We start from the raw sequence: 27,447 nt of genomic DNA, 5'->3' as shown, positions 1-27,447 counted from the left end.
GTTCTGTAACAAAGGGTTAATATAATTCCCAAAGTGGTGAACTATTCCTTTAAGTATATAGCATAGATTACGAATTTTTTACCACAGTTTTGCCCGTCCCAGACAATCAACCCATCAAGATTTGTCCCAGATGCCATGAAGGTTGTCAATAATATAGGTTGTACTTGAAGACGGAGGACTTGGAAGAAGATTTTGAGCAGAGTCGCTTTATATTGTCGGATGTTTCACCTCTAGAGAAACACCTCTGCCCTACATCCTGCTGCAGTAGCAAACCAAACATGCGATTGAGAACTATTTTGAAAAGCTCCTGTCAACAGCTGCCAGTCACTTTAAGTACTTTGTGTCTACAGTATGCTGGTCACCTGCTGACTCTTGAGATGTCCATGCAAATGTTGTGTACATGTTCATATTTTCACAAATGTTCTGTATTGTATTGGTTGTTTGGAAGGACACAAATAAATCTAAAAACTTGTGAAAACTTGTAGTTAGTGAGCTTAAACAAGCCAAAGTATGGTCCTCAAAACTGCTTGATTTGAAGTGAACTGAACTGAATGTGGATGGAAATATATACTGTATATATAATGTGTGTGTGTGTGTGTGTGTGTGTGTGTGTGTGTGCGCGCATGCATGCGTGCGTGTGAATGCGTGGGTGTGTGTGTACCTGGGAGATGTCCTGCCCGTCTATGCGGATGCAGCCACACTGAGGGTCGTAGAATCTGAACAAGAGACGCAGGATGGAGCTTTTCCCTGATCCAGATGGACCAACCTGCACACACAACTTTACTTGAGTATTTCCATTTTCTGCTACTTTACACTACTATCTTTCAAAAGCATACAAATAATATATAACCTTTCTTTTAAAGCTATATTTACATTCCAGATTAAGATTTATCATTAAACACATGGTGGTACTTGGTACTTTTATTAAGTAAACAATCTGAATGCTTCATCCACCACAGACTGTTCCTTTAATAAAAAGTATTTGCAATGAAACTGAAAAAAATTCAGAGACAGATATCTCAAATAAAGCAAAAAAAAAAAAAAAAAAAGATACAGAAACAAAATACTGTAATTTGTTTTTATTTGGTAGAAGTGGTCCATTAAATACCACTTGAAAGAACAATATGAATGTGGGTGCAAACAGAAGACAACGTACCAGGGCGACTGTTTGTCCTGCCTCCACTGTGAAAGTCACATCTCTGAGAACCTCAGTGCTGCACACACAAACACACACACATGTAGAAAACAACAACAGTCAGGATCAAAACAAACTTCATTCCAACCCTATTGGTGCCAGAGATTCTTCTGACTGCGATTCCTGAAAGTTTGTGGATTTGAGAAAAATCAAAAGAGACCAAGAACAATTGAGAAATAAACGTTAGGTTCATTCTAGTGCAATGGACCAACACTACTCTTCCCTGGCCAGTCCTTCTGGCTCAGACTTTAAGATAAATGCCAGCGCACACAGGAGGTCAGCCAAGACTTCCAATTAATAAAAGTCAACATGTTTTTTAGAGTGTCTGTCGTCCTACAGACAGCAGGTGATGGTCACCAGCTGTGCTGCTTCTTGTATGTAAAAATAAAAGCCCCTAGAATACCCATTAGAATTTTAAATGATATCATTGTTACTGAACATGTTTCCCAATTATTTTTACTTTCACACAGCTAACTGAACATCACGTATCATACGTTTCTTCATATTGTATTTAATATTTTAGGAAAGGTTCATTGTAAATGTCTTGGCTTCTCCTTTCTGTAAACATTCTCATGTTATTCTTATATTTTCAGCAAGTCCTCCAACCTGTAAGACCAAACAGATTGTTTGCCATTGGCTTCCATAATGCATATAACCACTATAAAATGACTAATTTAATGATCTACCACCTCTGTGGTTAACATGAAGTTAGGTTTACCCAAATAAAATCATTTGGTTTAGTTTAGGGAAAGTTGTGTTTATGGTTAAAACAAACAGACTGTTGGTAGGCAACGGGATGTAAACAGTAGTCTGCAGAGTCATAGTCAGATACTTTTTGTATGCTGCACCAGCTATACCAGCTTCAGGCTGCATTTGATTCTTAGAGACACATTATTTAACAACAACAGTCTCTGTTTTTATACAGTTTATATATACAATTGATTCAAATCTGATCAAATTATAGAAAGATGGATTTCAGCTATAAACAGATTAGTTGTTGGCTACACACCCAGGTACGTAGCTGAAACAGACTCTGTCAAACTCCACCTGACCTGCTGTGAGCTGCAAGTCCTGTGCATCCTCAGCATCCTGAACCTGTGATGAGGAGAAGGTTAATTATTATACATTTCTTAATTTGTTGCCCAAAACAGAGATACTAAGAAAACTCAACTCAAGATTCACCTACTTGCTTATTTCAATCATATCACACAGTTATTAATCAGCAGATGACATTTCCTCAGTTGCCACAGAATTATAAATGTTTCTACTTCAATTATTCCGTTCACTTTTGTAACTTCTCCTTCGTGTTGGAGTCAAAGCTGGAAACAGCGAAAGAGCTCAGACTGACTGATGGAAAGTTTTAAGAGCTACAGTTCCATGACAACTGAGCAAAGCCCATCTGCTGATGAAGACCACGTGATAGGGTCGAAAAACTTCAACTGCCAATTCAGGGAAGAATTAACTGTCAGGTTCAACAGAAAAAATATTCTTCGGAATTTGTATTCCTGATATTGAAAGAATTAAAAAGGCTATTTGTTTATTTGATTGGACTGAAAGAAAAGAACTGAGCAGGGTGAGAACAAGATGTTAGAAAAGAGGGGATGAGTCAGAGAGAGGAGTGTATCAAAGGAGAGACAGGGAGAGAGGAGGTGGTGGTAATGGAGAAAAAATAAAAGGGATACACAAAGATACACAAATAAATGGTTTATAAAACACTATAATGCAGATATAAGACATTTTATTAATGTACAGTATTTGTCAACAATTAAAACCACATTTTCATTCACTTGAATGGGAAAGTGGTCAATTATAACTATATTGTTATTCATTATCTGTTTAGACAGATGGGTTTTTCAGAGGCGGAGTTATAGTTGTTGACAAATACATTAATAAACACACAATATCTGCTCAGCCCTATATTATTACATTTATTTACATTGTGCTTATAAATGCCAAACAGGGGGACTTAAAGTTTGATTGCAGTTTGTTGATTTATCACCATCAGCTTTTGCAGTCCCCCTCTCCTTCCTGACCTCCCTCCTCCTCCCTGACTCCCCTCGCCTGCAGCTTCCCAAGCCAAAGAAAAGGGCCGCTGTGTTTTTAAGGTGCTCTAATGCTTTTGTCTACATTCATGTGGCTGTTTACCATATCAAGGGCCTGTGAATGTAGGAGCCTTTAGTGAGGCAGCCGGAGGACGCCTTTTCCCACCGAAACACACACATATACACACACACAAAAACGGACATACACACACAGACATACAGACAGACTCTGTGTTTTAGTATGTGCATGCGCACAGATACACAGTCACACACAAACACTTGTTGACCTCCTAATCCGCTGACCTCTGACTGTGAGTTTCTGTTTCCAAGCAGACTGACAGTGACTCTGAACACTGTTCACTGATTTTAGCTTCTCTATCCACTTATGTAATTATAATTCATTTTTCAATTTATACTTATTTTGTATTAATCATAAACTTTTGCTCAAAGTTAGAAAAGACAGACCTAAATACCTGACTCTACCTGAGCCTGCAATTTGTTACACTTCATGCTAAGAATATATATTAAATAATATATATATATATATATATATATATATATATATCTATATATATAATATAATGATTAACCAAGCTATATAATAAATATTTACTAAATCTAAAAGAAATTAAAAACCTTTTATTACATTATCAGCATTATCTGATTCTTACTTTATCGTTACTATTCCAAAGGAAGTATGGTCTGTAGTCAGGCATTAAACACACACTGTAGCTCACCTGAGCAAATCCAATCACAATCAACAACATGAGAAACAAGTTATAGACACATGAAACTTATCAGAGCCTTTTTACTGTCGGTTCATCACTTCAGGTGACACCTTTTTGTCATTACACAGTCATATGATCCAACGGTAACAAAGTTTTTAACAAAGTTAAACCTGCCACTTGTGGGCAGTGTAAACAAGTTAGGAGCTGTGTAAATAAGCCAAACAGTTGTGAATTTACACATCCAGCCAGCATTTGTGTTCATCTGGAGTCGTGTTTCTGGCCACAATATTCCCTCTCTTTTGGCTCTGTCTTTGGTTTCTACCAACCTGAGGGAAATAATTGGCTCTTTAGCTGCTAAATGCTTCACTATGTTCACCAGCTGCTCTCTCACCGAGTCTGTCTGCTGTTTGCTGCTGAGCAGGTAGTGGACAGATCCGTAGATTCATCACTTCAAGACACCCCTCTCACAGTGTTTTCACATTGTCGTAAATACATCGTCGTTATAAAAATATCAATTATAGATATCAATATCAAAGTCAAGTACACCAGTTACGCTCCAGGGAATAAGTTATTGATTTCGTTAACACTGACCGCGGACCATGTTAGCATTAACTTGGACCAATATGAATTAAACTACATTAAAAACTATACACCTGATACACTCTACACAGAGGCTGACTCTTTTCTGTGACTCACCTCTTGCTGCTCCGTCAACAGTGCCAACATGTTCTCCATGTCAACAAATGCACTTTGAATCAGCCTGCAGACACACACGATGCCCCATCCGTGTCATTAGATGCAGCAACAGTACAATAAGAAGTAGAAGAGAAGTGGTATTAGGAGCAGTAGTATTAACTCATCTTTATTTCAGATTAATATACTGCAATTATATATAAACTTTACTGCCATCAGTAATAACAGTCACATCAACACACTGATTAACTATTTCAGAGTGTTTTCTCCCTGTGTTGAAGGTTAAGGTCTAGTTATAAACAAGCAAATGCCATGTCAGATCAGACACATAAACATACAACAGATCTTTGTTTGCATTGTATAACAGAGTGGGTGATTTGCCTCCTGTCCTTTGTGCTCATCTCACCTGTAGTAGGTACCAAACCAGTTCAGAGGGGTGTACAGCTGGATGATGTAGGTTCCAAACAGAACATAATCTCCAACCTGAGGGAGAGGGAAACGCGTACAGCTACTAAACATGAAGCAACCTGCAGATTTATCCACAGAATATTACTGATCCTCTAATAAGCAAAGGTTACTGTAAGTCAGCTATATTAATTAGTCTCTCAGAGGGAAGACTCTCATACACTGTTTTGACCATTTCGGGGGCAGCTGAACCAGCAGACAACATAAAACTGACTCACTATATTATCGTTTTATAAAATTTTTTGTGGAGAAAGTGTTAGCAAACAAGCTAAAAGACAGTCAATTCGAACAAATCAGTGAAGTAAGTCATGTCCAAGCCACTACAAGTCGAGTCATCATGATCACTGAGGTCTGCGTTTCTGAGGTCATAACTAAAGTCACCCATGCCACCATATCTGAGTCACAGAGGTCAAGTCTTAGCCTTGTTCCCAACACAATGTCTGCTGTAGAGATCATGGTTGAGTTGCCTCTCCACATCACTGTCAAGACTGCGTTATTGTGGTCATGCAAACAGCAGCATCACAGAGGTCATGTTCAAGTGACGAAGGTTGTACAGGAGCCATTCGGGTTACATCAAAGTCGTCACAGTCGAGTCGAGTCACAGACGTCACGTCTGAGTCATTGTGGTTATCTGAGTTACTAAAGTCATGTCCAAGTGAAATCCATATAAGTGAAGTTCACTATCTAAGCTGTAACATCTTCCTCTGGTACAATGGTTCACTGATCCATTACATCACTGTTTTGTGTCATCTGATGTGTAACCTTCATTTAATCAGATTATCACATTGGGGTGAAGATCTTTTGTGAGATTGTTGAGTACAGTAGAGAGAAAGAAAAACAACCATGGTTAGACATAACAAAAGAGCACACAGAGACAATCACTGACATCATTACATAGATTTAGTTTAAAATGGGTTGTGGCATAGCACAGTCAAGTTTTAAAATCCTCTGTAATCCATTCCATCCTGATACTTTTAACCAACAAAATAACCCGGTGCAAACTTTAGGAAACACCAAAAACAGAAATGGTGCCAACATCTGAGTTGAAATCTGCAGTGTGCACATCCAAGTATCAGTCTTATTTTTGTGTTCCTGCCATATGTGGAGGCAACAGTCATTAAACTGCAACGTCTTATGATTTCAATATTGGATTCTACAGTTTTTATACACTTACCTGGAATTGTCCTACAGAGACCAGGTAGGCACAGAGCAGAGATCCAACCAGCAGTCCTGATCCTATGATGATGTTCTGGGTTTGATTCAGCAGAGCGAGTGATGCTGAGCTCTTCCACTCACACTGCTATAAAAAAACACGACCAGCATGTTTTATTAAAAATAGGAAACATGAATAAAAAGTGTGTTAGAAAAATTGATAATTGATTTGATTTTTCTTAAGCAAAAAATGTTGGGTTTCTTATGACAAACAAGTATTAGTTGTCTGTCTACTGTCGGCTGGTCTTACTTGATATTTCAGAATGGCTTCCTCAAAGCAGCGGACCTCATAATCCTCAGCATTGTAATATTTTACCTGTGAAAATAAATCAAATCCAGTGGGTGAACATGCTGTGAAATCACGTGAACTTCCTGAAATGATGTGAAACTGAGATATCTACAAACATTTCAGACTATCATGTAAGTGTGGATAAACATCTGGCATCTCCACCGGTGCTACATCACAGCTGGGTGTTTCCAATAGTACAACCGATCTCACCTGGACACACCTGCCCAGAGCAGCAGCGGGTTTTCTAGTGTCCAGCTAAATAAAATAAACAAGGAGTGCAGTGATGTTATCTACCGTCTCAAAGTTGAGCAGCGAGTCTACAGCCCTGGACTTGGCGTTGTTGTCCTGATTGTTCATCTCTCTCCTGTATTTGGTTCTCCACTCTGTGATCAGGATGGTGCAGGCTGCAGAGACAGAGCACAGTCTGATTTTCAAGCTTAATCAATAGAAGCGAAAACTGATGTATCACTCATTTTTTATAAAAGACAATTAACCAAATGTAGTTGATTCTTGGGTTGTCAGTTAGGAAAGTGAGGATTCATGAAGCTTTGCTGAAATAATCAAATCAAATAGCTCCTGGATTTGATTGTAACGTCTCTATTCAACACCTGTTTATTGTAAATCTAATGTCCTACAGAAGCTGGGAGCAGCTGTGGGTGCCTGAGGCCATGACTTAATAAAAATATTTAGTTTGCTTTTAATACACTGTTTTTTGTTGTGTTCATATTCATAGAGATAAAGGTTTGGTATTTATCTTTTTTTTGCATTTTCTAATATAGAAAACAGTTATTGTCCTGGTAAAGCCTGCTGCCATTCTCCTGTCTTTTTTTCCTCTGTTGCTGTTATGATGAAAACAACTTGGATAGATGATGAACACAGAAGCTTGTTATCTCAAGATAATGTGTCCTGATTACCACAAAGGGATAAAAGAAGTAAGTAAAATTGAAGAAAACACACACACGCACACACACACACACACACACACACACACACACACACACTCACTCACTGAGGTAGAGCACCATGCAGGTGAAGACTATGAGTCCAAACCAGACACTGAAGTAGGAGACGAAGTAGATGATGGCAATGATGATGTCACAGATGGTAGGGAGGATACTGAACAGGATGTAGCTAAAAACAAAAACACAGGTCATTACTCACCCGCTACATGTACATGCCCGCTAAATCATGTCCTGTTCTGGTTATTGAACCCTGGTCATTTGTGTGGAGGCCAAATGTCTCCATCTGTCAGCCTCCTCCTGTCCTACCTCAGCAGGTTGTTGATGGAGGAGGTGCCTCGGTCGACGCTCCTCAGCACGTCTCCGGTGCGTCTCTCCAGGTGCCAGCGCAGAGACAAACCATGCAGGTGGGAAAACAAACGCACCTAAAGTGTGGAGGGAAAGGGACAGAGAGAAACTTCCAGTTATGCAACTATGTACATTGAATACAAGCATATCTCACTTAGACCATGTCCAATGTAAGACAGCTGGATCTGAGAGGATTTTATTATCTCCCGGATCCATAGTCTTCACAGTGAGTGCATTAACAATCCAATTATAATTCTGTCACTCTGATTATAGAAGAGAAAACTAGTAAACATTTGGATGGATTAACATCTACGATCTGCTTTCTCACCCCGTGAGACTTTATTATAGGTGAGGTTTCTGTCTTCCCAGTTCTCAGCAATTACTTTGGTGAGTGTTGTTATTATGTCCAAAACTATTAACATAAGACCAAGATTGTAATAAACCAGAATAATCTAATGTAATTGAGCCCAAACAGCGGGAAATAGACATTAAATTTAGACATTAAAAGTGAAATGACAGCAACAACACAGGAAACGTACAGAAGAAGAAATAAAAGAGGAGGAGGTCTGAGCGGTACCTGAACGCCTCTGCTGGTGAACTGCTGAACTCTGATCCACAGAAACTGACGAAGGTTGCTGATGAAACCAGATGTACCTACAAGAAGAGAGACGCCAAAGAACTTCATGCTCATATTCACTCTAAACCACACAGACAGGAGCTTCTGTTTGGTGATATTAAACACCTTTTATTTTGTACACACACACACACACACACATACACATCTGTCTCTATATATGAACACACACTTGTGCACCTGCCCCTCCTCCTTGAAGGAACTTCAGCAGTGTGTAGACGCAGACTGTGGCAATCAGCGAAGTCCAGCCACCTCCTGTAGAAAGCTCATTCACTGTACACACACACAAACACACAGAACAACATTATCATTGATTTGAAGTCCTGTTTGTTACACTTGATGATTGAAAGTCCAAAATTCACTCTTTTAGCTCTTATTTTGGTCTCTACTGGAGGGAAATGTTTGGCCCTTTAGCTGCTAAAAGCTCCACTGTGTTCAGCAGCTAGTCTATAACTGTGTCTGTCTGCTGTTATGTGCTGAGCAGCTAGTGTGCAGTGGCTTTTTAGAACAGTAAAGTTGCAGGCAAACAGCTAAACAATGAGCTGAAACTCTCTACAAAGCTCTGTAAAGCCGAGGGGAGCTGCAGATTCAGGCGATCACTCTCCATAGGTTCATCTCTACGAGCAACACCTTTATCACATGGTCATTTGATTCACTGTTATTATATAAATATCTATTATACTTTAAATCCACAACATTTTATTAATCAAGGTCTATGATCTTGTCCTCGCAGTGGAAACCAACCAAACATCCAGACACAGTCGTGAAAACATTCACACACACTCCCCTTTCTGCCACACAGACACATTCTCATTCACATTCATTACCATTTTGTACAAGTGCTGGGAATCAGGTTGAAATGCAAAAAAAAAAACAGACAGAGATAAAGGGAGGAGGGGAGGAAGATGAAAAACAGAAGATCCAGACAGAGAGAGAGACTCATGGAGAATAGAAGGGAGAAAATGAGATAAAAAGATTGAGAGAAATGAATGAAGAAATGTGTGTATTCTACACTCTTTAACTTTCCAGTGTGTGTTTTCAGCAGGGGGTATTTTCAACTCTTTGGCATTGGGTCCTGGAGTCGGAGGGTGGGAGGCGGGGTCGGACCCGGAGACAAAACGTCTGTTGTACCGGTGTGTTAACTCCACGAAAAAGGCCGCTAATGCTGGCTAAGCATGACTGGCAGGAGGGGTGACCTCCCAGAAAACCCTCTGCACACACATACACACACGTACACACATACTCACACACACACATACACATCAACAGCAACCCGCCCCCCCCCTGAAACCTCTTCCACGCCTTCCTCATCACACAAAGCAGCACTCGGCCTCATTCTCGCAGCATTGGCTTATACTTTCATGTAGCTCCAAAAGCCAAACGGGCAGTTTTCTCAAAGGAAAAGTAGCTGAAGACAAACTGAACGCTGACTTCCTCTGAAGTGGAGGCTTCTGGGTCGTTGCCTTGTGGTGGATGCAGTCCTGCGTACAAAATAGCGGACAAAAGACCTTGGCAAATGATGACACACCCTCCTGTTGTGTGCCAAAACTCATCCTTCGTATACGAAAATGAAGGTTGGTTGCTCCTTCAAACCAGACCTTAGATACCAGCCCACATAGCTAACATGTGTTATAACAAATGAGAAAACCAGCCTGCACTTTATGCTGATGTACGATGCATTTCTGGCATCTATTCAGTACCTCAGTTTGACTGACATCCTTGAAATAACCCTTTTGTCAGATCTGTGGCCAAGAAAATATTTCTTTATATCTTTTATCTGCTCCATACATTTCCTTTTTGTACATTAGACTTTTTCCGCATTTGTACTTATTCTAGCTGTCTGAGGCTAATGTGTTGCTTTCAAGTAGAGCTTTACAGTGGCTGTTCCCACGTCTCCACCACAGGCATGTTTTTCATAGACAGACCATAATTGTTGAAAAGCATCCTCTTAATTAATACTCCAGTTGCTATTTTATTTTTGTTTGCCCTATATATTTTATAAGCTCATTTTTATCATAAATTTATATTTATGGAGGTTGTCAAGCCACAAGCCTTATATTGCATTTACCCTGCTTTATGTTTGTGACAATAATCTTCAATTTGAAACTTTTCAGCTGAGGTCAAATCAGGTTTCAATCAAGACACAGAAGCTGCAAAAGAGCAGTTACGGTTAAAGACACCATGACAGACAGATTTCTTCATTGTGGGAGTGTTAGTGTGCACAACATTTTTATGACAGTCTCCCCATTATTTTTAAGTGTGTTGGCCACACAAACACAAATAAACTGATGGATGAGGGGTCAAAAACAAGAAAAACTTTCCAATTAATCACAACCAAAGCAGTGGGGTTTGCATTAAATTGTGAAAATGTATTCAATTAAAACACAACAAATTCTGGATGTAGACAAACTTTCATCAAGCTCTGGCAGAACTTACACTGTTAATTAGGATGCAAATGAAGGAAGAAAACAAGGAAAACCACATGGAGACAAGTTTGACCACACTTTTAAAAATTTGAGCACACTACCATCTAGAGTTTTACGAGCATAATGCAGCAGGAGTCTGACAGTAACAGCTTTGTTTTAGTTGCTGTTTTGTTGCTTTATCTATTGATTTCTTTAGATAATAAAATATTGCACAGACAAATATCTATGGGTTTCAGACATCTTAGAAGTTATATTGATGCATACGAAATAGCATTTACCTTAATATTCAGTAAGTTATTGCAAATTTTAGTTTACACCCGTCTCACGTTTTTCTTCTGGAATGGGCCTCCATCTTTTTCAGTTTTCAGTTTTTCTATGTATCACCAATTTTTTGATTTTGAACAATTCAACACATACCTGAATTTCCCTATCTATATTCATGTGAACCAGTAAATATCAGGTTCTCTTCATTTACAGCAGTACCCTCTGTTTCTAATGCTTACCGATGTTCTTGGAGTAAACAGGCACCAGCACATTGACCAGCCGCTCTGCTGTCAGCAGGCCCACACACAGCAGCACGACTCCCTGCAGCGCTGTAGTGCCTTTGGGCCAGACGTATGGCAGCAGCAATGTCACCTTCCTCCCAAAGCCTCGCCAGGCAGACGGGAAAGAAGAGGGGGAGGGAGAGGAGGAGTGCTGGATCTGAGGATGGAGAGAGAGGAAGTAAGAGGAAGACTGCACTGATAATTGCCGTCACCCTCTCACACAAATAATTCTGATCCCACTGATTGGACTTCAACAACAGTTACATTAAGGGATGCATGTGCTATCCCCATGAATATGTGGTGACTTCACAGGTTTTTTTTTTATTTTCATCGTCATCTATATTGTTTATGTGTATTTTCATGTTGTGTGCCCTGGGTGTAAATCTGTATTGGACTTGAATTACTTTTAATAGTAGTGGACCGTGGGGTCTTCCACTGTTCCTTCAGTGATCAATGGCAACTCATTGCTACACTTGACGTGCGTCAGCTGACGCGCCGCGGCAGCTGACGCCAACAACACGCTGACGCTATGCAAACCACGTTATAACTCAACAACTAGTCAACAAACAACAAAGGAAAGGAAACATATACCACAACAGCAAATTCAAGTATTGCAAAAAACAACCTTAATCAACCCTGTATATAATTTACACAGCAGGACTCACCGGTCACTTGAAAACAAAATCCATCTGTCACTCCTGCATGCACGCAGGTGTCAGTCATGCCAACGTCAGTTAGCCATAGGGCTGACAACAGCTAACGTTGATATTTTGTTGGTTTTAAATTCTTTTGTTCCGTAACCAAAATCCAACGTTTTCCTCATGTATCATGCTAACGCCATCTTGTCGTATGAAATACCAACATTTTAGTCGAGCAGTCAGTGTTTGTTAGGCCGTTCATACTCTCGGCACTTGCCGTTAGCCAGCCGTTAGCGTACACAGTTAGCTTCGGTAAAACGCCTCGCGAAGCCGTTGCCTTCCTGCGTGAGCCCTTCAAGCTCATGTCTTGGTCTCTCCCTTTGAGATATTAATTTTCTATCTTGAAAACTCCGCCTGGAAAATGGATTCCGAGCCACAATGTCAATTTCAAAATTAACCGCCATTTTTCTCGGTTCCCATTCGTGGCATGCCAACTAGATAGCATCACGTGCCCCACGGCACGAAGAAATACGTATTGGTCGATTATGATGACGTCACACTGGGGCGTCCACCACAAAATCCAATTTTGTTGTTTAACGTGAAGAAACAGGCAGTTCCACTTCCAAGAGTGGACACTGAGTTAATGGTTATGAAAGTGACTGAAATCGAACCAAATTTCTTTAAATAAATAATTTTAATAACTTATAAATTATTTGAATAACATTATAATTACTAATTTGTAATATTTTATTAACTAAAAATTACACCTCCCAAAAATGGTACGGCCTGCAGAGAAGGCCTTGAAGGCTTTGTCTCTTCAATATGCTGTTTTTGGGCATTTGCTGCAACAACAGATGCTTTGGTTCTTCTTGGGGGGGACACACTTGTTGAAGTAGTGGTTTTCCCCATTAGCCACAAGAGGCAACTATGAGCCCATTCCACACTTGAAAACAAACCTTGGACAAGCCGCACAAAAGTGACATTTTTTGCTATATCTAAAGTGTTGTTTTATGTCATGTTTACAAAAGAGAAGCCAAGAATGAGAACTTGTAGGTTTGGTTCGGCAAATGTATGTCCGGCTAACTTTCCCAGCTCCGACAAAGAGCAGCACACTGATGCTTCCATAATGTTTTTAACAGTAGGAGTACACCCGCAGATGTGTAAACACACTTTACTGTGTAAAATTAGTGGATTTTCTATTCAACACTTACAAACTGTATGAAACGTGATCTTCTGACAATTTAACCCAATCAAAGGCACATATGAGAGGACTGTTTTTTCCTGTCAACTCACAGAGGCTTTAGCGACACAGAGATGTTGTATTTTTTGTGTTCAAACATACAAAGTTCACTGTGAAAAAAGTGAATCTAAGTTATTATTGTGCATCTGAAATGTAAAGTTTGTGAGAAAATCCCAGGAATCAATAACTTACCTCCACATTTACAACTTCTCCTTTTCCTCCTCGTCCACTCTGTACTCCGACGTCTTCCATCTGATTCATGTCCAGTTTACTGTGGTGTAAAACTCATTTCTTCAGCAGCAGAACAACCACAGCACAAACCACACACTGACCCTGGTTATTACAAGATTACAGGCAAATATTTCATTAACTGAGGCTGTATTAGTGCCTGAGAGTTTAACCTGCTGTGATGGTTTACAAAAGCAGTCAGAGTGACTATACACACACACACACATACACGCACACACACATTTCTGTTGTGTTTTGAGCTTTGAGTTTAAAGTAGCCGTGGTCAGCATTTTGCTTTGACCTGGGAGCAGGGCAGTGTGTGTGAGTAAAAGAGAGAGAGCGTGTTTCTGTGTGTGACAGGGTCATTACAACAAACAAAATAAAATAAAACTATGATGAACACAATGTGGTAAGAGAACAGTTGTAAACTAAATGATTGAAAAACTAAACTAAGGCTTAAATATAAAATGAATATGTGAAATAATATTTCTCTGATATTCTACAAACTGCCTTTTTATGGCTTAGCATACAGCTTAGTAAGTTGAATTGCTTGTATTTATTTAATTTATAATAAGTTTAAAATTAGTTAAAACTGCATAAAGGAAGACACAATCACTTTTGTTTTATCATTACAGTTCACACACATGAAAATGAGTTTTGACTTTTTAAACCAATTCATTTTGGCTCAAACACATTCTTTATTCATTTCCAGGAGACACTTTCCAGCTTTTTTTTTTTTTTTTTTTAAACCTGCAATGACAGTTTTTTTTCTCTGTGGTCACTTGGGGGCGGCAGAAACCAGTGGTCAATACAACATTAACAAATTATCACTTTTAAGCGGATTTGTTGAACTTGTTAGCAAATACAGCTTGTTAGCAGATACACAGCAATGTTATCGTGATATGGAGTCGTGCTTCTGTCCATTGGATGAAGATTCATTTGCTTTTAGCTCTGGTTTTGGTCTGCACCAACTCCTGAGGGAAATATCTATCTGCTAAATGCTCCACTATGTTCACTAGGGTATTAGGGATAGGGTATTAAATATTCATTATTATTACCAGTTAAATATTTTTAAAGACTATTATAGCCACGACTGTCTGGACTCTCAGCTACTGCTTCATGTGTCACATTTGTATCTTTGGGCCATTTAAAGAAAGCACATTCATTCTTAGTTTAACTGTCTACAAAATCTACAAAGCTGTTCAGTCCGAAACAACTTTGAGCTTGAAGTTTAATTCCAGCTTAAAAATGTTCAGAGCATTTTGATAATCTCACTGAACTCAGAAAATACCCTGAAACATACATAAGGATTAACTGAAGAAGTAATGTAAAGTTTGTGGTAAGTCTCACATTCCTCATTTCAAAAGATGTTGAATGGATAATTGAATAAATAAATTAATGAATCATTAATTGAAGTGACCTAGTTAAACTTTCTTTCTATGTCAACATTCAGCCAAAGAATCTAAAATGTTATGGCACCACAAAACAAGAGAAAACCTTACACAGTGGTTTCAAAGGTTTCAGAGAATGAGACAGTAAAAGGCAGAAATACAAACAAGCAGGTTCTTTATTAGTAAAGTAACAAACCAGCAGGTTGTATGGGGTAAGAAGAGGCAGCCTATACACAAGTGTGCTGCTTCACACAGCGACATGAAGCCATCAGCATAACGTTTCTCTATGGACAAAGCTCAGCATGGACACGATCAGGAAACAGCGCGGACTAGCATTCAACAGGGTGGAGCCACCACGGTGCTACGCGGCTCACCAAGCCATGACAGATGCATTGTGGGACTGGGACTGAATCGACGCTGGGACAGTCGCCGCCTGAAGTTGAACTCTTTGCAGAAGAAGAACTGGAGGTCTGTCTGCAGCGGGAGACGTCTGTTAGAAGGTTTAATAAAGCGGCGACCTCTGGTTGCAGCTGCCCAGACATGCAGGTTCATAACTCTTGTCCTTGTTAAATGTTCTCTGGTTTCTGGATGATTCTGACAACCAAACCTCCTCTCAGTGCACAGTGTCCTGGGGGGAGGTTTGGTTGTCACTGTAATGGGTCTTGGGTGCATTCACATCTACATTTTTACATTAATATCTACAATTTTTTTGGATTTGATCCACATATTCAAACAGATAAAGACAGATGTTGATGGCTCATCCTGAGATGATGATGTTTTGACTTCTGAGTATCTCTTTAGCCCTGGTGTTGTACTGATTCACTTCCAACAAAGTAGTCATGGCTAGTTGTCCCAGTCCAGTCAAACCCCACAAAACATGCAAATGCTGAGTAAAAGAGCCTCCTGTTTTACTGAACCTGGTTAAAGTTGACTGTAGAGCCTTCAACTCAGAAGAAATGATTGAATTTCCGCCTAACTTTACCACGGTCAAGAGCCAAGCTCAAAGGTAAGTGTAGGTTGCAGTTGTACACCTGGATAAGAGGCGTGTTAGCCGACTCAACTGTAACACAAACACAGAGCACACGTGAATACCAGAGGGCCTCCAGAGGACTGGACAATGACAATATCATTTGAGACATGTTTTTCACTCACTTACTGGTGTTTTGTTTCAGTACCCGACTGACTAGAACATCCTTTCTTATGTGGTTTAGACAAACAACAGATGAGTGCCGTTCTTCAGAGAGTTAAAACTCAGCCTCAGACCCGGGTTATAAGAACTGAGAGAAACCAAAACTCTAAGACAAAGCTAGTAATTTACATTCTGTACACTGCTACTGCATTTTCAAACTTTAATTTGTCCATTCTCCATTTACAAGCTGTCAACTGGGCACCGGCTTAAATCCAGAGGGGCAGACTGGAAAACAATTGGAGAGTCAAAGATTTGGATCATAAAATAACTCCAGAGGTTGCACACGGAGACAGAAATACAGAGCTCAGGAGAGCTTAAATATTCCAGTGAATTGTTGAATATGTGAAGTATTTTAAGGCGGGGTTAAACCTTAGACCTCATAAAGACCCTGAGTGCTTCGCTGAAATACCATAACACATAGCACAGGTTTAACTTCTTCGGTTTAAATGTAAACAAAGAGAAAATGAAGGTTTCAGGCTCTTTGAAAGATAATGTGGGACCAATGACGTGAAGTCTGAGTACGTGATTCATTGGTTTTTGAAGGATAGGCTCAGTTGTGGGTCTCACAGTCTGGTCTTCATCCTCGGTGTTGTTTTTCCTCATAAAAAAAAAAAGTATATACTTTTGTGTTGATGAGGATTGTAAAGATGTATCGTCATGGTGAAAACAGTTTTTCTAGCATAAACTGAAGGCAGTAAGAGTTTAGTGATAGAAGGTTTTCTGTGGCAGCCATGTTGGCTCCACAGTTCTGCACCAAGTAAAGTATGGAAACCCAAAGTGATAAATATTAAATAAAGGAATGACACATTATCATATAAATTAGTACAGACAAAATGTAATATAACCACGAAATTATGCAATAATTCAATAAATAATAGCAATACTATGCTGCTAATGCTGCTATTTCTGCTGCCATTTTTGTCTTCTATTTTTATTATAACAGGTATTATTATTTCTATTTGTTTAATGTACATTTGTTACTTGTTACAACTATTTTTTTTAACTGAAACAAGGCAGATCTTTACATGTGACAGCACTGTTCATTCATTGCGCTTTACTTAACTACATACTACTTTTGCGTACTACTACAACTTTGTGTTTTTTACATGAAAATTGTTGTTACCTTGTAAAGTTTTAAAGCTCAGCTCAATATGATGAAATGTTATTTCAACCAGTTTTTAATCACACATTATTTCTATTTAACACTAACAGTTTTTAATCTTTTTTATCATTGCCATTTTCCCCAATGATAACAATCATTTCACAAATTCATCATTAAATTACATCATTTGTCTCTATCTCTTATTGATTGACTTCATTTTAATTTAATTCAATTAACTTTCATTTATAATATTGAGCACTTTGGGTCTCCATACAAAAGACCAGGTTGAAAGTAACTTTAAGTACTTTTCATATTTATATTTTGTTATAACCATTTAACACCGAGCTGTTGTGTGACTTGTGAGGATTAAAAACATGTGAGGTGTAACGATGTGTATGTTCAGGGGATGTGGAGCACAGCGTTGGTTCAGCGTTCAGGTCACACTTGACTGGAATCAGCTGCTTCATTCATGCTTCACAATCGGCGGCTCGGCTTTTCAGCTGACAGGTAACAGCCAATCACATTCATACTACACACAGTCTGACACTTTTCACTGTTTCTCTGCTGAAGTGCCAACACCAACGTCATGTCCTGCGGCGGCTCCTTTCACCAGCCCTGCCTCCTCCTTGTAGCTTGTTGATTTCGTTCAGATTTAATGTTTATGTGTGTGTGTTAAGGAGGAATTCATTTCATTCATTCATTTCATTCTTCCTGCAAATCTTTTTTGATTTTTGAGAAGTCCCTCAAAGAGCAGACTTTTACCCACACCTTAATATATTGATCAGATAACTGTATCTCAGAAATGTCTGGGTAGAGAAATCTTGTGTTTCTTACCTAAAACCTCATCTTGAAGGATTGCTCCGTTTGGTCTTTGCCTTTAGGAGGCTGACATTTCAAACTGCTTCTTTTTTTCTACTTTTCTTAGTTCAAAAGATGAAGCAGAAACAACATGTCCCACATTTCTTAGTACTGATCCAAAGTCCCTACTGAGAAGATGAACAGCACCCGGTGGTACCTGAATAGTTCTCATTACAGCTGCACAGATAAACACAGGCTATTACATCACATTACTTGCAGATTTGTATGGATGTTGTTGTACTACACATCAAAGGTGATAGTTGCTTCTACCGAACAGTGGGTTGCTTACATTTGCACCATTCTGCATCCCCGCTTGCATTAAAATAAATGCTTACTATTGTAGTACAATAAATGCTTATTGGGGGAATTGGGAGGGAAGCAAAATAGCCGGGGGGGGGGGGGCTTTGAAAGCATTTGGTGAAAGCAGAGGACAGCACTTGTAATGGCAGAACACATTCTACAAGAAATTACATTCATCAATAGAAACAGGACAGTAAACGGACTCTTCTGTCTGCCAGCCACAGCAGCCGCTAAATCCAAGACCAGTTCGTCCGCCACTCGAGCTAATTTACAAGCCAAACGAATGAGACCCAAACACCACGGTTGGTGATTCGCCACAGCGGCTGGTAGACGAATGTACAAACAAAGAAGTCTCAGGGTGGAGTTCATCTCCCACCTTCACACCAAATGTCACAGGTTTTTGTTTCTAGAAACAGATTTCTAACCTGGTTTCTAAACCATCCCTGGTGATTTTTACATGCAGGTTTTCCCTGATTATTCTACTGTTTTGTAAACTACCTAAGCAAGTTTTTGTAAACAGTGATACGAACAAAGAGTGTGTCCTTTAGAACAGATGTCATTCTCCACGGTGCCTTTTCTGTGGTCAGGAATCCTGCGTTAAGTCCAGTAGTCCTCAGTTTTTTCTGATGTGATGCTTCTGGCCCATTCAAGCCAGGTGATTGTATTTCATGACGGTTCAGTCCAGCTCTGTTCAGTACAGCTCAGTCGGTGATTTGATGTAAACTCCAGCAGTTCACCACAACAATATCCAGAAAGCAAACTCTGCTGCTGCACAGTTCTGCAGCTGCTCAGTGACTTCAGTTCAGCTCAGTGTATTTGGGTTTGATTCAGTCATCTTACATCAGCTGCACTCAGCACAGACCAGACTGGTCCAGGTCACCATTGCAAATATGATGTCAACCGCCATCCTGAAATAAATTAACATTCAATAATTTAAAGGTATCACAGCAACGCTCAATCCTGTTGCATCCAGTCCAAAAAAACTTGATGTTGTTGGGTTAGATCGCAGCTACAGGTGACAGTCGGACCTGTTACCTGGAATCATCCAGGAAACTTAAAGATCCACAAGACACAAGTCCAGGTTTCTTGCTTGCTGCAGTTTAGGAGAAACTTCAGCATCTAACTTTTCGGTTTTGCTTGATTTTTCACTGTGAATAAAATTCCCACAACTGACCAAACGGACACATGCTCATCAATCACCACAATTAGCTAAACATTCTTGCTAATGAAGAAAACGTCTACTTTTGACGGCAACCCTGAACTGACCATCTCTCATCACATCAGACATCTGAGTCCTCAAGAATGAAACATTCTTGAGGACGTTTTCTACGACATTCTTGATGGTGTTGTTTAAATTAAACATCGCACTGTTCCTCAAACCCACTATCCCTAATTAATTTTTTGTCACTGAAGCTACAGTCTACCGACAGTCCAAGGTTCAGTCTGCAAAGACTGAAAATCCTGTCAGTGCTGCTGAACCCTGACCTCAACTCACTAAGTACCAACATTAACCGATGCAAGTTTTTCTAACTACTCTAAAACATCTTCATGGTGATCAATCTGATTAAATTGATCAGACTTTTTATTCATCTTCCAGAGTTTCTCATGATCTTAATTTAGCTCAAATTAAATGACAACAAACACATAACTAGCACATTTGTCACAGTGTATAACAGTTATTATCAGGGTTTGATTCTGGTTTCGGATGGCGTAGTGCCCTCTAGTGGTCAAAAACCTTTCATAACTCTTTCATATGTTCACTTATATTAGCCTAATTCACTGAGCATGGCTGGTAATATGCTCCACGTTGGCGCAGACTCTGTCGGCCAGTTGGCTAGTGAGGCCACCAACAGGCCAGTCCTGGTACTGCCCAAGTGTCCCTGAGCGAGAGCACCGTGACTCAGGTGAAGACGAAACAACCTTCTGCAGATCCAAGTTAAGGACAAAGACTAAGATTAGCTCCACGCTGGGATTAACAAATCAGTTGCCTTTGATAAATATATTTTTCCCTGTAAAAATAAACATTTTAATGTAAAGAGAACCGAAGATGTTGCCATCGTGCTTGCTCACAGTGGTCAGTTGAGCGGGTTCTTTGGGTTCTTATGGGGCATCTAGGCAGTAGGTAATGTTTGATAGTAGGTGAACAAAGACCAGATGAAATGTTGGTCAACAATTAAATATTTTACAGCCATGAATTTCAATGATTTCTTTCTGTTTCTAAGGTTTGGTCTAGAGGCGACAGAGTGACCTAGTGGTTCTAACAAGAAGATCCTTATCCGTTTGCTTTTCCCACTCTCACATTAATAAATACTAAAGATAATTAAATGCTTAAAATGTATTGTACTGTTATTATTGGTATCCTCACAGGTGGATTGTTACTGAGTGTTCGGACACTCAGGTCTTCTCTCCGTCACAGTGTGTTTCCCATGCTGCTGCTCACCAGCCCTTTGATATTGGTGATGGGCCTGACGTCATGCAGCTGTCTTCTTCGGTCAATGAACGTGGCCAATCGCGTCGTGTCCAGAGGCGTCTTGGAGTACTCCCCGCCATGTGGACCCCCACGACCTACCCACGGGTGCTGCAGACAGGAAGTGGCACTTGGCCTCTTCCTCTGATCCTGCTGCAGCACCGAAGACACAAAATCCCTCGCCGCCTGGCTCACGTCGCGGAAGTATTCGTCCGGGAAGCAGAAGTCCAGGCGGCAGATATTGACGCAAGTTTCCTCCGGGGATTCGTCCAAAAATGGGGAAACGCCGCTGAGCATCACGTAGGCCATCACGCCAAGGCTCCACACGTCCGTCGCAACGGAGACCGGCGTCCCACGGATTAGCTCAGGTGCAGCAAACTCTGGGTTTCCAAGAAGGAGGTGAACGTAACGACGGTGGGCGGACAGCTGGACTGCATCGCCAAGGTCAATGAGCTTAATGCACGGGGTGGGAGAGTGGAGGTCGACCATGATGTTCTCAGGCTGGAGAAGAGAGACACAGGATTCAGAAACAGATGGAAGATAATAATTTTCATGAAGAGCATTTCTGTAGATACGTAAATAAAGGAACCTTCAGATCCAGGTGTGCTACTCTGCAGGTATGAAGGTGCTGCAGGGCCTCCAGAGTTTCTCTGATGAAGAACGCCACCTTCTCCTCCATCAGCTCATCGTGGGCGACGAGGTAGTCGAGCAGACGACCATCCTCCAGCCTGATGAAGTCACGTTTAGACAAAGTTGAGATAATGTTAGCTTTGTAGCTAGGTATCATGCTAGCTAATATAACTGATAGCATTATGTAGCCAGCTAGCTAGTTTGCTAACAGTTAAGTTACAGAAAAGTAAAAACAGAAACTTTGTGAATGATTTAAAAACTCAATAGCTGCTTTGTAATGAACCTAAAAAGACGTAAAACACTTTAGGGACATAAATTTTGCTTCAAATTTCTGCAACTTTTTTTAAGCTAGCTAGCTAGTTGCTGATATATAATAATTAAACTTCATCACATGTAAAGTTTTAAGAGACTATTTGTTAAAGACAAAACCGTTAACTGTGTTACAGTAACTTAATTCAAGTTTAAAGGTGGGTGTTTCTTGAATTAGGTCAGACTTACAGCTCCAGGATCAGCATCAGAGAGGTGGGAGACTCGTACGTGTCCAACAGCGCCACCAGCTGGTGATTCTGCACATGTCGGAGGATGTCCGCCTCGTGAGCCACCTGCTCCTTCTTCTGCATCTTCTTACTCACAAACTTCACTGCAACCTTGAAAGAAAAGTGAAACACACTTCAGCACACTGACACAGAAGATAAAAGGTCAATAAAAATATGTAAAGGAAATAAACTCTTGACTTGAAAATGCAGATATACTGCAATATACTACATTAAGAAGATTAAAAACCTGTCATCAACAAAACTTCTCTGAAACCTGAATTCAATAAATATAAATGTCACTGCAAAAGAAAACACCCAAAATAACAAAGTTAAACCTGTTAAATTTAAAATGCATAAAAACAAACTTCACTTCAGCCTAAATTTGAAATTTTATTACATATTTCAAGTTAAAATAACTATTAGCCTAAACATTCAGTAAAAATATAAAAATAATCTTATTTAGCGAATGAGAACTTTGCTAAATTAAATAAAAAGATTAATGCAAAGAAAAAACTTGCAACACATTACAAGCAGAACAGTGGAAAACAAAACAAACTTTATAGCATCATCTTAGTCAGCAAGCTCCTACCTCTTTCTTTGTTGACTTGTTGAGACACTTCCTCACCACTGAAAATCGTCCCCTGGTAAAAAAGAAGAAGCGACAAAACTTGAGAGATATTGAATTTAAAAAAACAGAGGCTGCACAATCTAGAACAATGATCAACATCTGGGCTGAAATTCAAGTTTGGGTTGTGAAAAGCAGCATCAGTTTGAAAAGTTGCTGTTTTGCCAGGCGACAGTTTACCTCCCAATCTCACAGATCTCAGAGAAGGTGGAGTCAAAGTTTTCTTTCCACTGGATTCCTGTTCCGTCATAGCCGGAGTCTGGACAGAGAAACAGGATGGAAGGATTATTAACTCCTTTTCATGTTCAACCCTCCATGTGATTATTATCTGCATCTTCTATCAAATATCTGTATCTCAGTCTTGGAAAGAAAGCGAAAGGTGCAGATGTTTTCTGTGGTAAAAGAGGTTTTTGTTCCTTCATTATGAAACTGCCTGTGCAGTGACTTACTGCTGCTGGGCAGTGTGACCATGTTGGAGGGCTCTGATGGCGGGCCGACCCCCCAGCGGTTGGAGGCTCGTACTCTGAACTGATAGTGACCACCGGGGATCAGAGTGTCGATCTGAACACACTCCTCCCTGCTGCTGGCCACCTGCTGCCATAGCAACGAGTCTGTAGATGGAGAAGTGAGAATGCTTAGTCTGGTTGTCTCTTCTGGTTCCATTACCGGTTTTCACACACTTACCTTCCTGTCTGTACTCCACAGTGTAGCTGCTGACGGCACTGTGAGCGGATGAAGCCGGAGGCGGCCAGTGGACCATCACCGCCGTGCTGCTGGCCTCCTGAGCCACTGGCCGCCCTGGGGCTGCTGGGATACCTGCAAGAGGGCACAAAATCAACAGTCTAGAAAACATGGAGGCTAATTTAAAACTAAAATCTCACAGTACCATCACAGCTGATTAACTGCCTGATGCCGACCAGGGTTACTGCGTTACCTTGCACTTTAATGGAGGCGGAGGAGGAGGCAGAGCCGTGGTCGTTAACGGCAACACAGGTGTAGATCCCCGTATCCTGAGGCATCAGATTGCAGATCTTCAACAAGATGTCACCTGTATCCCTGGTGAGGAGGAGGAGGATGAGGAGGAGGATGAGGAAGGGAGAGAAGAAAAGAAGAGATGAAGAAGAAGAAAAGGGAGGAGGGAGAGTAGGAAGAAGATGATGAAGAGGAAGGAAATATAAAAATTTAACCCAGTGTAGGAATTAGAGCGAGCACAGTCTGTATAAAACCAAGACGTCTACAAACGTATTCAGTTGGCGTTACCTGATGTCGATGGTGAAGCGGCTGTTGCTGGTCACTGGGTTCTGGTCGGGGCCCTTCAGGGTGACGGAGGGTTTGGGGCGTCCACAGACTTTACAGCAGAGGACGACAGTCTCTCCGAACGCACACGCCACGTCTGACAGAGGGACGAGGAACTCTGGAGCCACTGCACACAAACACACAAGCTACTGTCCACTCAGCTCTTATCCAATTTCTAGTTATAGTTTTTAATCAACTTTATTATTATTTATGCACTTTAGTATATTGATCAATACAGCACAGTTCAGACAGATTTTAGTCTTCAGGCTCTGACGAGTCTCAGCTTTAAGCAGGTTTACATCAATATTCAATCATAGTTGAGGAATTCAAAAGTAATTGAACAGATAAACATGAAATCATCATATTTAATATTTGGTGGAAAATCATTTGCAGTCAATGACGCCTGAAAAGACAGTCTGTGTCTCCCCCCGGTGACGCTCTCAGGCCTTGTAGAGGAGTCTCTCTCTCTTTAGTCTGCGCTACAGCTGCAGGAAAGAAGCTCGTCCTGAAAACCCCTTTGGTTGTTCTGGCTCTGCCTTTAGGATCACGGTCCTCCTGAATGAACAGAACCAGCACTGTGTCTGACAGATGAGGTGGTGGCTTGTGCCTTGGTCATGGTGTATTTAAAGGGCTTCTTTCAATATTGACATAAACCTGCTCAAATTAAAGCTGACATTTGGCACTTAAATGTCGTATCTATTATTTTGTTTCAAATTGAATGTGGTGAAGCTCAGAGCCTGAAGAACAAATGTGTAACTGTCCAAACACTCAACGGACTGGACTGCACATTGTGCAGCTTGAGAACATGATTTCAGTCCCTTCGTCCTTATAAACACAGGTTTTCCTTAACTTTTACTTTGCAGTGGTATTTAAGCCGGACAGATAATGAGCCAAGTGATGATTAAATGTTAGTCTGGTTTATATGGCTGCCAGATTTCACTAGTCATTGGAGATGTGGACTTTGGCCCAGTGAGCAGCCCTCCAGTGGGAACCGGCTGATTCTGGTGTTATTCATCATTATATAAATATAGTAGATAAAAACATTTGGGTCATCCAGAACCATCTGCAGGTTGTAACTCAATCTTTGTGAACTTTACATTTAGCTTCATCCATTATGACTCTAACACCTCTTCATCAAGTGTGTCGGAAATTTTGGAAACAAAGTGCAACAGCTGAAGCTAATGCTGATGAGTACGTCGCTACGCTGGTTTTTCTCATTTCTTACCTTCCTGGATGAAGTTTGGGTTGAGAAGCTGGAAAACAGATGAAGTCAAAGTTAAAGTTGAGGTGAGGTTTAGTTCTCTACACGATACAAATAAAAACAGCGACTGCAGAACAGTTTTCCATCTGCACCAAGTTTTTCTTTTATTCTCTGCCATTTCTCATCTTTTTGAAGACAAACACATGAACTCCATGGAACATGTTTCCACATTGTGGTCCTCAGATATAACGTGTGCATCAGTACCTCCATGCCTGTCTTTGGGTCGAGGTCGTCATCGCAGTCTGACTCATCTGAAGTGTGAACGTCCTGGTGGAGAACGAGGGAGGAGGACAAGAAAGAAGAAAAAGAAGAAAAAAAAAGATAGGGAAGTGTCGGATGTGATGAGGTGGAGGCAGTGGAGAAAAGATATGATGAGGAGAACGAGGAAAGAAAGGAGGAAGGAAGGAAATGAAGAGAAAAGGAAGCAGATAAAACAAATACAGACATGATTGAAGAGAGAGAGAGAGAGGGAGAGAGAGGGAGTAAAATGAGGAGGATTGAGAGAATATTAAGAATGTGAATGTTATTGACAAATGGCTTCAGGAGGGTTCTGCTGAGGAACATCTCTGACGTTCTCCGTCCTTCACAGAACCCTGATACTCACCTGAGAGCTGCTGCGGTTTTCGGTCTTTTCATGAGATTAAATATAAAATAACAGCCTCATTCTGTGACTCTGTTCACTCCACTCTCAGGTCAGCTCCTCCCACAGTCCATGAAGCAGCAACCAACCACAGCTGAGTGTCGAATCATTACAATATCAGCATCAGTGCCTCTTTAGCATTAGTGGAGTTTTTCCAATAACTCATCTTCTTTCTGAATACGAGTGATGCTGCAGAACGTAGGATCCCCTCCACCTCCTCTCCTACAGCTCCTGTTGCTCTCGACAGCAGGCACAATCCATGTTCTCGCTTTATTAAAAGGTAACAGACTCTGCTGCTGCTTCACACTGATTTCAACGGAAATAATTATTCCAACTTTATTCTGTTGCTGAATGACCGAGTTCAAATACTTTTGATTTTAAAGATCCACATAAAAAAAAAGATCCTCGGGTGCTTCATAGTACAGAACTATGGTGAGCAACAGTTTGACTTTTCATCAGTATGTTTTCAACAGTCACAGTAAATGCCAACATCTGTCAGTCATGTAGAAACGGTGTCTACACACCCTACCCTACACAGACTGGACAGTTGCTGGGCAGAGGGATTTCATGCTCATTAAACATGATGCAAACAGAAAGTAGTTACGATATAAAGAGGCAGGAAGAGATAAAACAAACAGATGCTTTGTTTGTTTCACATGATGAGCTTAAGAATGAAACTTGGTGTGTCACCCACATCTGTAGCTGCAGAAGAAGAATCTTGTTTCATGTTTCTTTTCTCATGCGGGACTTTTACTTTGAAATATCTGTCGTATCATGTTGGTAACATTATGACTGATGATTATTTCCATTTCCCATCTCTCTACTCACTCACCGGATGATGTTATATATAAACAAATGATTTACATGTTAGTGCACCACAGAAAACACTAGTTAACAGAGGCTCAGCAACGGAAACTTGGATCAGTCAAACAATAAATCACTGGATTCTACTTCTACCCATGCACAGGGAGGGGAAATCAATCAAACAACACGAAAAGAAATCTGAGTTTATTCTTCAACCAGTGCAGTCGAGGTTTTGGGGTAAAAACATAAAGATAAAAAGAAAAATGAAAAAACACTTGCAGTGTTCTCAACCATTTAATATTTACACGTGTTAAAGTGTCATGTACGTTTCTATTACCTTAATCACCACCTAACCTGCACCTCATCAGGTCGCACCAGCATTTTAACACTTTCATGGATGGAAATTGATGCAACTGGTGGCGTCACTCACAAAAGGTAAGTTAAACTTTGATGTCATTGAATTTTGCAGGTTGTCACCGGCTTCCAGCCGATTCTGTTCTGTGAGAATGTGCGAATGGATTTCGTTGTTCCACTTCCTGACTAAATCTTTGGTTCTGGTTCGGCTGCTCTTTTGCTCATAACTCGCAGGGATCCATAAATGCATGAGGTACCAAACCAATCACGGTCACAGACTCCGGCAGCCATGTTGGGACAAATAAATAAGATAAAAATATTGATTGGAAATAAGTGAATGTACGTGTGAAGT

General features: G+C 40.4%; 2 protein-coding genes across 2 annotated transcripts in view; both read right to left on the bottom strand.

Annotated features, from left to right (window-relative positions):
• LOC111218042 (ATP-binding cassette sub-family B member 6, mitochondrial-like) overlaps window positions 1–13,675 on the bottom strand; it is a 29,067-nt gene extending 15,392 nt beyond the window's left edge. Inside the window, exons 1-14 of the mRNA XM_022740132.1 lie at window positions 13,607–13,675; window positions 11,495–11,693; window positions 8,746–8,838; window positions 8,509–8,585; window positions 7,893–8,008; window positions 7,634–7,755; window positions 6,919–7,028; window positions 6,586–6,651; window positions 6,298–6,423; window positions 5,065–5,141; window positions 4,662–4,725; window positions 2,205–2,290; window positions 1,157–1,214; window positions 662–766 (exon numbers count right to left, since the gene is read on the bottom strand). Of these exons, the coding sequence (XP_022595853.1) occupies window positions 662–766; window positions 1,157–1,214; window positions 2,205–2,290; window positions 4,662–4,725; window positions 5,065–5,141; window positions 6,298–6,423; window positions 6,586–6,651; window positions 6,919–7,028; window positions 7,634–7,755; window positions 7,893–8,008; window positions 8,509–8,585; window positions 8,746–8,838; window positions 11,495–11,693; window positions 13,607–13,675 (1,368 nt within the window). The remainder of the gene's footprint in view (window positions 1–661; window positions 767–1,156; window positions 1,215–2,204; window positions 2,291–4,661; window positions 4,726–5,064; window positions 5,142–6,297; window positions 6,424–6,585; window positions 6,652–6,918; window positions 7,029–7,633; window positions 7,756–7,892; window positions 8,009–8,508; window positions 8,586–8,745; window positions 8,839–11,494; window positions 11,694–13,606) is intronic.
• A 7,175-nt stretch (window positions 13,676–20,850) lies between these two features.
• The window catches only part of LOC111218649 (kalirin-like), a 30,531-nt gene continuing 23,934 nt past the window's right edge, over window positions 20,851–27,447 (bottom strand). Inside the window, exons 19-29 of the mRNA XM_022741051.1 lie at window positions 25,502–25,592; window positions 25,262–25,289; window positions 24,001–24,163; window positions 23,675–23,796; window positions 23,425–23,556; window positions 23,190–23,351; window positions 22,921–22,999; window positions 22,705–22,756; window positions 22,078–22,226; window positions 21,539–21,677; window positions 20,851–21,450 (exon numbers count right to left, since the gene is read on the bottom strand). Of these exons, the coding sequence (XP_022596772.1) occupies window positions 20,893–21,450; window positions 21,539–21,677; window positions 22,078–22,226; window positions 22,705–22,756; window positions 22,921–22,999; window positions 23,190–23,351; window positions 23,425–23,556; window positions 23,675–23,796; window positions 24,001–24,163; window positions 25,262–25,289; window positions 25,502–25,592 (1,675 nt within the window). The 3' untranslated portion in view covers window positions 20,851–20,892. The remainder of the gene's footprint in view (window positions 21,451–21,538; window positions 21,678–22,077; window positions 22,227–22,704; window positions 22,757–22,920; window positions 23,000–23,189; window positions 23,352–23,424; window positions 23,557–23,674; window positions 23,797–24,000; window positions 24,164–25,261; window positions 25,290–25,501; window positions 25,593–27,447) is intronic.

Source organism: Seriola dumerili, unplaced genomic scaffold (genome assembly GCF_002260705.1).
Source record: "Seriola dumerili isolate Sdu_G_001 unplaced genomic scaffold, Sdu_1.0 BDQW01000052.1, whole genome shotgun sequence".
Taxonomy (NCBI): domain Eukaryota; kingdom Metazoa; phylum Chordata; class Actinopteri; order Carangiformes; family Carangidae; genus Seriola; species Seriola dumerili.
Note: the sequence above shows the minus strand (reverse complement) of the source record. Positions and strands in the feature narration are given on the sequence as shown.